General features: G+C 41.8%; 2 protein-coding genes across 3 annotated transcripts in view; one reads left to right on the forward strand and one right to left on the reverse strand.

Annotated features, from left to right (window-relative positions):
* The first annotated feature begins 344 nt into the window (after positions 1-344).
* On the forward strand, positions 345-5,076 carry LOC117727569 (N-acetyllactosaminide alpha-1,3-galactosyltransferase-like). Its single transcript, XM_034527947.1, has 6 exons — positions 345-431; positions 611-751; positions 1,414-1,491; positions 1,607-1,699; positions 2,951-3,088; positions 4,146-5,076. The coding sequence occupies exons 2-6, from the start codon at positions 723-725 to the stop codon at positions 4,828-4,830; spliced, it is 1,023 nt and encodes a 340-aa protein (XP_034383838.1). The 5' UTR covers positions 345-431; positions 611-722; the 3' UTR covers positions 4,831-5,076.
* A 3,310-nt stretch (positions 5,077-8,386) lies between these two features.
* The window catches only part of mapk8ip1b (mitogen-activated protein kinase 8 interacting protein 1b), a 35,934-nt gene continuing 31,191 nt past the window's right edge, over positions 8,387-13,129 (reverse strand). The window contains exons 9-12 of one of the 2 annotated variants that reach the window (XM_034529637.1): positions 12,707-12,823; positions 11,539-11,609; positions 11,194-11,292; positions 8,387-10,737 (exon numbers count right to left, since the gene is read on the reverse strand). In XM_034529637.1, coding sequence (XP_034385528.1) covers positions 10,665-10,737; positions 11,194-11,292; positions 11,539-11,609; positions 12,707-12,823 — 360 coding nt within the window. In that variant the 3' untranslated portion in view covers positions 8,387-10,664. The remainder of the gene's footprint in view (positions 10,738-11,193; positions 11,293-11,538; positions 11,610-12,706; positions 12,824-13,129) is intronic. The other variant, XM_034529636.1, reaches the window with a different exon arrangement.

Raw genomic sequence — 13,129 nt, forward strand, 5'->3', positions numbered from 1 at the left:
GACTGGAGAATCCTTGATACTTATTCGGACACATTCTTAGGTTTTGCTACTTGGGCACAATATGGAAATGTATGAACTGAATCAAAATCAAACATTCTTAAATCATAAGCCACATTGAGCATTATAGCAAAGGTAAAATAAGTACAATTGAGTCAATGCAACAAACTGGAACACTCAACGGTTCCCTTCAAATGTAAGTGAACTATAAACTATGCAGGTGTGAGCCGCTCCACACCTTCCGAGAGGATAGAGTTACGTTACCTACTGTTTTTAACAACCTGAGCCCTTCCCTCTTTGGTTCCTCCCTGAAATGAGATGAAGCACACACGGAAGGAGACCTGTGCAGCAGTGTGGAGTCAATATGGTCATTTGAAACCAGAGAGCCGCTAATCCTCTCCTGGATTTATACCCTGAAAACCACCTGAAAGCAGGTAAGTAAACGGCAACGTCTCTCTTTTTCTTTTTGGTAAAGGTTACCAGGCGACTATATCGGTCATGTGTTTTAATCCTGTGGGTGTAGCGTGACAAGTGGGTAAAGAAAGCTGGTTTTCTTCTGCCCGTGTCTGGTTTTACTGCAGCGTGCATTGGTTGTGTTTATGTCTTCTTCAAGGTGCAAGTCTACCCAGTCTACCCAGTCTACCCAGTCTACCCAGTCTACCCAGTCTACCCATCGGCCAGCAGCTACATTCACTTCCTGCAAGAGTTTGTGTGCCGTAAAAATAATGAAGCGGACGTTTCTCACAGTCGGGAGGTATCCGTGTCGCTCGTCTTTCAAGTTGCTTTTATTATTCTTTTACAATTAATAAAACACATATTGAATACTGGCGCATGTCGATGGCCAAAGTGCAAAACCTCCTATTTGCAAAATAATCCAGGAAAGCACTGGACATTTTTGAGTATTTTGTCTTCTTTAATATTTGTATTGAGTGTGCTTAACAAATAGCATTGTGCAAGAAACTACTTTTTTACTTTTATTCTCAAAAAAGTGCATTTTTCCAGATATCAGCCATCGATATCAGCTCAACGATTAAGAAGAAACCCAAATAATTAATAATTAAAAGGTTTCCCTTGCAAGGTCTGAGGATTATTCAGAGCGACCGAGAGACATTGTCTCTGTACGGTTTCCATAATGTAGGTTTTAAATTTCATACCACTGGGGATGCTGTTTATTGCCCTGGTTTTTCTATTAGTTTTTTTATTGGCAAAGTTGGAAATGGAGATAATACAAATTGTAGAATTGCCCTCCCACAAAAAAGGCATGTACATTAAAAAAGGTGAATATATTTAACATCAAACGACCCAACATCACCGTCACCATGTTCTCCAGCAACCTTCGTACAGCAGAACAATATATATGTTCTCTTTTGTGTTGTAGTTTGTTGCTTAGTTTTTTTTTGTTTTGCATTGTTCCAGTGGCCTCAAGGAAAGGAGTATCGCCATCATCTCCTGTCTCATATTACTCGTCGTCATCTTGACTTGTTTATATTTGAGGTGAGTCATCAGCATTGTATGAGCACCATATTCCAGCCTATACATTTCCAAGAGTCACTTCCAAATGATTTCCTTCCAGTCTCATGATGGCCATTTTTTTTTTTTTCAATATTAGAATTTTAATGAACATCTCGCCTGTCGACTACCTGCTGGCGGCCACTGAAGGGTCGCCGAGACAGAGCATCACAGACGACAGGCTCAACTTTGGGTAAGAGATCCCCTTTTTTTTTTTTTTGGAGAAATTAAGGAAATTAATCTGCCACACAACACATAGCCCAAAAAGGCTTTCATAGAGACACGCGTAATTAGAATTGCACAACAATAAGATCCGTGATTACTATTTAATAACGTTTGAGAAGGCAAAAAAAACCCAAAGAATCTCGATGTTCCTCCTTCTTGAGCCCCATTGATTTGAATCCACGTGTCATTTCCCCAAATGCGGACACGTGGATGCATCTTTCCTGTTTTGTGCGTGAAATAAAGTAATTGACGAGTTCACCCACACTGCATTCATTTAATAACCCAAATATTAAACTCTGGCATTTTCCTTTATGCTCAACTTAAAAGCATACGAGTTCCACGACAAAGGACGACAGCATAAAAGGATATGAGAAGGAAGGATGAGTTCTGTGACAGCAAAGAAAAAAAAAACCCTGAGGTCAAACATCTCCTGGCTCCATTTACAAAGAACAGGAGATAGCAGCGCCCTTTTATTCCCAAAGCAAATAAGAAAAAATAAATAATAATTATACTGGCCAAACATTAAGTGCTACTAAAGTGTTAAACTACAAAGTGCTATCAGTAAGACACACTTAAGTGCTACTAAAGTGCTACTACGGTCGAAAAAGATGTGTTTTGTTTATAACTTACAAATTACAATGTAAGTTTGACTTGCATCAACATTGTATGCAGAGTAGACACACCTATTTGTGGACCTAAACAATATTTTGAACTTTACTGCGGTATTCTGATGCCATGTGATAGTTTGACCCTGCTCCCTACCCTTACTTGCACCCCCCCCCCCCTCCCCCCCACTGTGAAGAGGTCATGGGAATTTCCCATTTTTCTGTGAGGTCAGGTTGTACGAGCTGTTATGAAAGTCATCCTACTGACAGCAGGACAGTTTTGGAAGATGGGAAACATATAGATAATGTAAAAAAAATGGCCAAATACAATCAATATAACCTCAATCAAAGATACATGCTAGTTGTTAGCGTATATGCTTCACGACCTCTATCCATTCCATTTAATGTGAACATTAGGCCAATTATTAAAATTGAAAAAACAATTTAAATTGGATTGTCTTGCCAGTCGGGAGCTATTGCTTAAATATACAGCTTGCTTAGATTTATATTTAACAGCTATAATGACGATGTGTATACATGTTGCAAAACGTTGGGTTTTTTTTGTTGCGTAAAATATTTTATATATATATCTTTGTTTTCACCTTCCATTTCAGAGCGAGACCGCAGGTTCAAACACGCACACTTTGGGAAGCTCCGATCATCTGGGAAGGGACGTTTGACGCCGACCTTTACGACCGAACGCACATCCGAAACCAGTCCTCCGTGGCCCTCACCGTGTTTGCTGTGGGACGGTTAGTTTCTCCTGCGATCGGGGAAAAGTACCGGCACTTTCACACCAGAGTGTCAGTCTGAAGTGGGCGATAGATTTGGTATTACGAACACCGAGTGGCCATAAAGACACCCCGAATACACCTGAACAAGGTACGATGACGATGGCGAAAGGAAGGCAACAGTGTGAGGAGACACTGTATTCTGTGGCGTTAAGCCCGACTTGATATCTTTTCCCTGGGATGGCAGCAGAGGTGCGACGCTCTGATTTCCCCAAAGCACTTTGTAACAGGTGCTTGTAACCCCTCCCAATCACGGAGACACTGCAGACGTGTCTTTATTTATTGGAGGCATCCGGTGCTCTGCCAAAACTCCCCCCTCCTTTGTTCCTACTGCCGGTAATAAGGAGAGAAAATCATCATTAGCCCCAGCTGAGGCCAATTAGGCCTCCACCTGGTCCCGTTCCCTGAGCGCTTTCCCTCATTCCCCTCTGCAGCCGAACCACGCCCCGCCGCCTCACACTTTTTACTTCACCTCTCCCTTCAGTTGTGCTCACATCACTTTCCCCCCCCCCCCGACATTTTTTTTCTAACACTAAAGAGCACTTCTATGCTAAAAATGCAGAAATGGAGGGACGGCGAGCTCAAAGTAATGACCTCAACGTTGCAAACGTCTCAAAATGATGCAACGTATCAATTTCATTTTTTTTTTAGCATAGCCCAAAATCACGATTGACAAATTGTGCTTCGACGGTCTTTTCAGAATAAAAGGTCCGTCTTCACGGTAAACCACGTAGTTAGCGTTAGGCAAAAGGCCGTGATTTGGGTTAAAATAACTATTACTCAAGTATGCAAAATACGTGACAAACACTCTCGACTTCTTGTTCGTCTCCTGGGTGAAAGATCGGGGTTTGTTTCTGGGGTCTTTATATTTCCTCGTTCAATGATTACACGGATAACATGCAAAATGACAAAATGATATCCAAATTACGGCGCTTTTAAAGTAAATATAAGTACGAACAGCCTGAATAATAACCTCTGGTATATTCGTTGTTGTGTTTTCCCTCCGTCTCCGCCTCAGGTACCTGGACGCCTACCTCAAGACCTTCCTGACCTCGGCAGAAAAACATTTCATGTCGGGATTACGCGTGACGTATTACGTGTTCACGGATCTCCCCGATAGGATGCCGGTCGTCGAGCTCGCTCCCCGTCGAAGCCTGAAGGTCATCCAGGTGGCGAAGCACTCCAGGTGGCAGGACATCTCCATGATGCGCATGGACGCCATATCGAAGGTCATCGACGCGGAGATCCGTCACCACTTCACCTACGTCTTCTGCTTCGACGTGGATCAGGAGTTCACGGGCCGGTTCGGCTCGGAGGCCCTGGGGGATTCTGTGGCTCAACTCCACGCGTGGTATTACAACCGCCCACAGAGCGCTTTCACCTACGACAGGAACCCCGAATCCGAAGCCTTCATGGACGCCGGAGATTACTACTACCACGCGGCCATCTTCGGGGGCGTGTGGGAGAAGGTGAAGGATTTGGCGGATCACTGCTTTCTGAAGATCATGGAGGACAAGTTGAACAACGTGGAGGCTCTCTGGCACGACGAGAGTCATCTGAACAAATACTTCTGGCTTCACAAACCGAGCAGGCTGCTCTCCCCCGAGTACTGCTGGGACCCGCATATCCAGGACAAAAGGGACATAAACGTCACCCGCCTGATGTGGGCTGAAAAACATTATGACTCACTTCGCACCGGGTAGAGTGGCTAGAAGGAGCTACCTTCCAACAGCTGGGAAGGTAATGGGGAAATAGCTTAAATGCTAAACTCAACATTGACTTTCATCGCATAAACAATCAACAAACAAGAGTGAAGCCGGTGAAACCGTTTTGTTTTGTTGGTGTAAATATGAAATATGATTTGAGAGACGTTTGTAAGTTTGATGCTAACAAAAGCTCAAAAAAGGCGATTTATCTCTATTGTTGGAGTTAGATTATGGTGCATGTATGTAAGGAAATCCTATTCTTTTCTTTTATCTTTTTATATTGAATTTTATTTTAAGGATATATATATATATATATATACATATATATATACATATACATATATATGCATATCCTACATTCATATAAATTATTATTTAGTTTCCTAAAATAAAATAAAAATATTATATATATATATGTGTATATATATATATGTGTATTTATGTGTATTGTTTTTATATATATACAAAAAAAAATAATAATAAAAAAAGTGTTGTCTGCTCTGGAAGTTAATTGTGACATTTGATTTGCCTAAAGGTATCTTGTTCAGCGCTCAGTTGTACTTCACTCTTATGTCACTTCTGGTGCCATAAATGCACATTTCTGATTCGGGTTATGGGTGTTCACGTATTCAAACACAATTGCAAGGTGGCAGCGGGGTGTGGTTAGGCTCAGCTGCAGAGTGGGTGGAGCGGGGTGGGTTCAGGGAACGGTGCCGGAATGATGTCTAATCAGCCTCAGCTGGGGCTAATCTGTCTGTGTCTCTCCCCAATAAAGAGCAGGAGGGACTGAGAGGTGAGGAGCCGTCATTCAGTTGTCGTGGGAGACTGTATGCAAATAAAAAGGTTTTGGGAACCACAACCAGCCGTGTTGTTGCCTCTGTTCTGTCCGAGACTCGTCACGTGCACCTTTCTCAGAGTCAACTTCCTTTAATGTGCAACTTACTGATTCTCAAAACACCCGATCATTAACGGGGTGCATTGTATTGTGTGTGTATATACTGTATATTTCCGTTAAATTACATTATATTTAATTTCTTTAAGTGGGTGTCTGCCATGCATCTTAAAGATGGCTCTGCTGTAAATAAAGATCATAAATTAATTAGTTCACGCATCCTGTGTGGCGTATATGGAAAATGCTTTTAAGCTTACGTCACGTCTATCTGACAGAGAGCTTTCAGAGAATATGTGTCTGAGGATCTCAAAGTGAAAACACGGGATGCCGCCGGAGGCCACGTGGCATTGTGGGTAATGTCAGGTCTTATCCACGCTTTTAACGTTGGTTGTTTGATTTGGTATCCGACCAACCCATTCAGAACCAGTTTTAGTTTTTTGGGTGGAGTAGAAGAGCTGAATCGCTGTTACAATAAGTGTTGTAACAGTATAGCGGTCATTGTTCCTCGCCCTTTCGACCTTTGACCTTTGGACCTTTCGGCCCCTGCCAACAGACGCCGTGTCCTGGGGCGAGGTGTCCGGCTGGCAGGACCTTTCCCATCAGAGTAGAGTCCCCGTTTCTCTGGTCATCAAACCTGCGGCCTATCCGTCTTCGTTTTGCCACCGTCCGTGAGGATTCACCCCACCTTCTACGTCACCTTCCATTAATTAAAGCGGTCCAGGAGAGCCCCGCCCCCTTCTCACCTGGCCTTCCACGCCCACCTCACCTGCAGCCCATTTCCTACAACAGATGGAAACCGCCGATCCTCTGATTGAAGGACGACCCCCGCTCCACCACGCTGAGCCGCGCGGTCTACTGTGTAAAAAAAGTTGAATATGTAAATCAGAGTGTTGTTGTTGTTGTTGTTTTTTGAAGACTAACAAAATCTACTAATGAATTCTAGAACCAGACTTTTCTGGTGAGTTGAGTGTTTCGCTCCCAGCGTGCGGTTCCCGATGGACATGATCCGTACCTGCACCGCAGCGCTCCTGATCATCTCCTTGGTGTTGGATGGAGGTTTTGCTGCACCTGTGCCGGGCAGGTAGGTCTTCTTTCCATATGTCTGGTGGGAGGAGCCACACAAGAACAGCTGTGTGTTGGCAAGGGGGGGGGGGGGCTGTTCTCATTGTTGAGATAATGGCATGTGTGTGTTTTTTTTGAAAATCAACAACAGCCAATATATAATAATAATATAATGTATAATGAAAATAACCCAGACCTGGTGAGCAGGATTTCTCAATAAGGACTCGCTCACTGTAAATCCGTCCGCGTCTTACATTATTACTGAAAGACGTCAATAATTTATTTATTTTATCGCCTCTGCTAAAAACAAACAACTCTACTGTTCTACGTCTGCTATAAAGAAATGTCAGTCTTTAGAATTAAATACTTAAACCATTCACAGTCGAGTATTCAACGGGGCCGTGTAATCATGCCATTTTCCACAAGATAATCCACGCAAAAGAAATGTAGTTTTCGACATGAGATTGCTCACGAGGTCTTATTGACATCGCTGTGGAGTTTTTCCAAATGCATATTTTTAAATATAAATATAAAATATTTATTTATATTGTCAAATATAGATGAACAAAAACGACACTACGGCTAAAAGACAAAAATGTGCATTTAATTTATTGATTTTGGGGTGAACTTTCCCTCTTTAAACATTCTGCTGGAACCCTTCCTCAAAGCATCCTTTAAAAAAAAAAGTCTGTAGAGAAGTGGGGGAGCAATGGCTGCTGAGTGACACACATTAGTTTCATCTGGTGTCTTCTTCTGGCAGAGTGGCAGAGTTACAGCTGACCTTTGACCCTGACCTCTTCAAACGGCACAGCAGCGTCATTGATGGTAAGGAAGCCATATATATATGTATATATATAAATTAACTTAATATAACTCTTGGGATTAAAACAAAAATATTATGCAGATTATGGCGAGAGGCCCTTCCCACCTCCTCCGCCACCGGACGCTGAACATCCTTATGAGCCGAACCTGGAGGAGGAATACTACTGACGGAAAGATGGCAACCAAAAAGAAGCCGATCTTCTCCCCAAAGGGAAACACAGCCATGCGTCGCCAATAAAAAGCCGGTGAATCGTAAAACCGTTAGTCAATATAAATCGATGTCGCTTCTCTTTTTTTGGATTTTCAAAATGCAACGGGGGAAACAATCGTCCTCTTATAAACGCACACGGTGGAGACATTTACAGGATTACAGCAGCAAAGTGCACACAAGACATCGTACGATCGAATATAACAATAGGCAGTAAACGGTAAATAAAAACAACAACCTACGGTAACTGAATAATATACACGCGCAGGCAGAATACATATATCTCCAGTGTAGTGAGTTGTGGTCTACTGGGAGCTCAGCTGGTTGTGCAGCCTGACAGCAGCAGGAAGGAAGGACTCGCTGGCGGTGGGAGGTGTTGTCCATCAGGGATGAGAGCTCAGCCATCACCATCCTCCCACCAGAGGTCTCCCACCGTACCCAGTGGCCTTCTGGACCAGTTAGTTCAGCCTCTTCCTGTCAGCTGTGGAGATGCTCCAGAAGACCGCTCCATAGAAGACGGCCGAGTCAAAGAAGGTCAATGAAATAACGACAGGACAACCACGAGATCTGCTTAAAATGTTTAAATAAAGAATAATCCACATCTAAAAAAAAAAAAAAAAACACCAAAATAAAGAAAATCCCCCCAAAAAATAAAGATCAATTCCACGTACTACATGTTGAATCCATACAATGTCATATTTATAATTACAGATATTACATTATTTATTCATATATGGCATGTCTATACACCCTTCGCACACAGCCGCTCGAGAAGGGAACTCGTATAAAAAGTGGGCGTCGCTCTCTCGTTTTTCCCCATTGTCGTCGTTGAAAAGGAACAAACGATGGGGGACCGTCGTAGATCTACGCCTGAACACATCCTTCTTCATAAATCAATCTTTCTCGTCATCTTCTGTTAAATATAGGTCACGTAAAATAAATCTGTTAGATATGCGTGTTAGTGATACATGATGGAGGAAGAACACTTTGTTTGCCACTGAAGAACAACTGTGCTGTACCCGGGAGGATATATATATATATATATATATAAACTAAAACAATAGTGGAAAGTTGTATTTCTGTTATGATTATTAAATGGCGGTATCTTAAGGCGCAATTCCAAACCTAAAAAGATCCACGTAGCAGCTCACGATGGCACAAAACCAAGAAAAGCAGCAACATCTTCGTATTTGAGAAGCGAAAACTGAGGATTGTTTTGACATTTGTACTTGAAAACTAACGCACATTTCTTTCTGTCAATTAGTAAAGTGATTATTCCAGCTCTGCATTAAAAAAAAACAACAACAAAAAACACACGTCTGCACGGCTTTTCTTGGCTTTTTATAGATATTTTTTTTGTTTCAAAGTTGTGTATGTTCATTTCCAGCTCCTCTGGGACTTCATGTACAAAAAGCAGCAATCGTGGTTATTTTTGGGCTGATGAACTGTGAATATGATTCAAAACGCGGGGGGGGGGGGGGGTATGTGCTTTTAAAACGTATTACACAGACATAAAAGGCCCCCGAATACGACCGGTGACATCACAGGTACAGCACAGCGGCGATTAAAAACAAAACAAAATAAAAGTGCAATTCCCTTCAAACGTACTCCATCATTTGCATTCAAAACTCTTCAAAACTCTTCAACACGCACTCGATGGCGATCCCTTGAAATGATGAGGAAGGTCACGATGAGGAAGGTCACGATGAGTGGGGGGGGGGGGGGGGGGGGGGGGGAAGAGGCACTACTAGTGAAGATATATGAAGACACCAGATCTTTGCTTCCGCTCCTTTTGTCAGCACCCCGAGGCTCTCACCTTGTTCTCTTCACCGCCGGCCCGACGCTGAGAGCGCCTCGTAATTTATATTTCTCTGGCGTGGAAAAAAAAAAAAAAAAAAAAAAAAACTACGAGGAGCGAGTTTCTTGAGGAATAAAAAAAAAATAAATAAAAAAAATAAAACACACACACACACACACCACGCGAAGCACCGAAAAGGAGCCCGAAGCCGAGTCTTTAAACCTTCACAGCCCGAGTTGGAGCGCAGAGGACTAGGAACCTTTAGAACCAACGGTTCTGCAGCGTGGGGGGGGGGGGGGGGTTATTAGCGGAGCACTAGAAGTTCGGAAAAAGGGAAAACTCCACGTTCATACGCCCTCACACCGTTTACATAATGATGATGAGCTGTTCCATTTATTATTTCCCAGAATGCATCAGATCTCCTCACTGGCACTCATGGCAATGCATTCTGGGCTACTGATTTTAAAATGGTCTGGTTTTTAAAAAAAAAAAGAAGTTTTTTTTGGCTCCACAACCAAAATAATCTAAAAGTGGGGGCCCAGAAAAATAAAATAAAATGCAAAGAGCATCACAATGTGTGTCTTTCATTTAGCGTACAGTGTGAGGGCGCCGTTAAGTAAATATACACCTTCCCTCGTTCCCTTTTCTTTTCTTTTTTAATGTTTTTGCCAACTGCACAGAGGAGCTGGCGTAGTCCAGTTACGCCTCCAGTGACGCTTACAGGCCGACCAGTTGGTGCCCCGAGGCTGCAGTGACGCAACGTTTGTGCTTTCCGGGCTCCATTTTGCATATTTTTCCTTCTCTCTCTCGAGACTTCGTTCCTTCTCCTTTTTGGCTCGTTTCCATCTTTTTCTTTTGCGGCGCAGAGGTTCTTTCTTTACCTGCTCGTTTATCAGATGTGTTCATTTCATTTTTTTCTTTTCTCTCTCTCTCTCTCTCTCTCTCTCGCTCTCCTCTCTCTTAATTTTTTTAGATATGACTGTCCTTCATGCAACGTTATGTTATGATACAGTGTACTGTACAGAGCTGTGGTTGAAGGCAGGGCGGGGCTATTCCAGGTAGATGTCCTCCGTCGGGCACGAGAACTCCACAAACTCTTTGTAGTACGACTGGAAGGCTTTGCTGTAAAAACAAACACGTGATTTATGTTATATACTGTGTCTCAAAAATAAATAAATAAATATATATATATATAAAATGTAGATATTTTAGTTACTATTTTAGATATTACATATGGATATATATACACATACAGTATATATGGATATATACACGTATGTATGTATGTGTATATATTTGTGTGTGCGTGTATATATATATATTTTTTATTTATATATATTTATATATATATTTATTTATATATATATTTATTTATATATATATATATATATAATATATATTTATTTATTTATTTATATATATATACACATTTATACATATATATTTATATATATATATATATATACACATTTATACATATATATATATATTTATATATATAAAATTAATCTGTCTGTAACAGATCAGTTTCTTCTAATCACAAATAATAAATACCCAAAGAATAAATATAGAACTCACCCTATGGACTCGGCAAGAGGTTTGGTGGAGTCTTCAGACACAAACACGTGGCAGGCAAATCTCTGGTCCGCCGGGTGTTTAGTTATGAAACCAAAATACCTGCGGAGAAGACACAGGCAGATGAAGGGACTCCAAAACCAGAACGTTCAGTGTCGTCGTCCCCTTTCCTCCTCTGAATACCGTGTTCATGTTGTCAAAACATACAGTCGGCATAAGCGGGCGCCGTCCACGTCTGGTACGTTTTGTTGGTTTCTGGCGACGCCTTGTGGTAAGTTAATGCAGGTGTCCTGGTGTCCAGGTGTTATAACCCCCCCCCCCCCCCACCCCCACCACGCCTTCACTTACTTGCTGTTTTTGGGGTGGTATCCGCAGAAGGAGACGTTCTTTAACTGGAAGAAGTGGCTGCACTCGTTACTCTGTGAGCGGCACACAGAACGGAGGCAAGATAAATGTCTGAATCACGTTGCTCTACACTCATATACACTCAAGATAAATGTCTGAATCACGTTGCTCTACACTCATATACACTCAAGATAAATGTCTGAATCACGTTGCTCTACACTCATATACACTCAAGATAAATGTCTGAATCACGTTGCTCTACACTCATATACACTCAAGATAAATGTCTGAATCACGTTGCTCTACACTCATATACACTCAAGATAAATGTCTGAATCACGTTGCTCTACACTCATTTATTACAAAAATGCACACGGATTTGCCAAATTACGCGGGATGTCTGTTAAATAGTCATAAATCAAGGAATCCTACATTCAAAAGTACCCCCAAATTATTGAGTCATTGTGCACAATGACCCCTTTCTGATATTATGTATCATTAATTCATGTTCACGTCATAGTTTGACGAGTGTTGGGATGACAACTTTTTTGAATATTATCGATAATTAAGTAAACAGTCGTAGATTTTGTAAGTGGTGCAATACCAAACTACTAAAATACCCAAAAAAGTACTATAGTACACGTTTGATATTCTTCTGGGAATTGTGAAAAGTGAAAAGATCTTTATTTTGGGAACGTTTGCGTTGGATTTCTTGGTCCATGTGACCCGTTACAGTGCAACATTTCTATCCGTTGTAACTTATTATTGAAGAGAAATGGTTTGTTGATCTAAATCTAAGTCTCATAAAATAGCTCATGAAAAAAACAACAATGTAGAGCCTTGCACGAACCAGCAGATTCAATCGTAGTTTAAACTGAAGGCAGTTTGTTATAATGTTTTATATAATTATTTAAGGGTTATCTTTAATCTCTCTGAGTGAAGAGTTGAACTTAATGCAAAGTTACTCTCTAAAATGTTGAGCAATGGAGGTTGAAAGCTGCTCAAAATGGAAACTCTCCTTTCAGAAAATGCCCCCTGAACATCTTTTGCCTGCAGTCTCTATAAGCGGCCACATGGGGGCGACGTGCCTCCATTGTTTTTCGATGGGATTCTGGAGCGAGGACCAGCTTTTACCTGAGAAAAATGTATATTTTGCACTAGACGCACTTACTCTATCGCGGGCGTAATAGTCCTCCTGAACCGCCAGCTTGATGCCTTTCACGCTGATCTCCAGGATGCAGGAGGAAGGCGGGTTGTACTTCACTGTCATCCGTCTGTTGGTGGCAATCTGGAGAACAAATGGGAGAGAGATGACCCCTATGAGGTAAAAAAGCTAAAAATGTGATTTTAATCTACACTCGATGATGATACAAACGTTATACTATGTCCCCGTATGATCAGTGAGCTTTCTGTTGCTGCAATTACACAGTTAAGACACAAGGGGGCAACCTCCGGTTCTGCCGAGTGAAGCCAATGAGGAAGTGCCTTTTAAAACGTGCATTCTCTCCACTGACCAGCATGGGGGGGGGGGGGGGGGGGCGTCTGTCAGAAAATGACCCATTTATTCCCTCAGTAAACGTTGTAAACACGAGTT

This window comes from Cyclopterus lumpus, chromosome 3, assembly GCF_009769545.1.
Source record: "Cyclopterus lumpus isolate fCycLum1 chromosome 3, fCycLum1.pri, whole genome shotgun sequence".
Lineage (NCBI taxonomy): Eukaryota > Metazoa > Chordata > Actinopteri > Perciformes > Cyclopteridae > Cyclopterus > Cyclopterus lumpus.

What these genes read in the sequence shown, in the direction of transcription:
- LOC117727569 (XM_034527947.1), top strand. Translation starts at nt 723, where the DNA reads ATGAAGCGGACGTTTCTCACAGTCGGGAG. An exon ending in ACGTTTCTCACAGTCGGGAG is followed by an intron (nt 752 to 1,413) that starts GTATCCGTGTCG and finishes GCATTGTTCCAG; the next exon opens with TGGCCTCAAGGAAAGGAGTA. An exon ending in TTGACTTGTTTATATTTGAG is followed by an intron (nt 1,492 to 1,606) that starts GTGAGTCATCAG and finishes TTTCAATATTAG; the next exon opens with AATTTTAATGAACATCTCGC.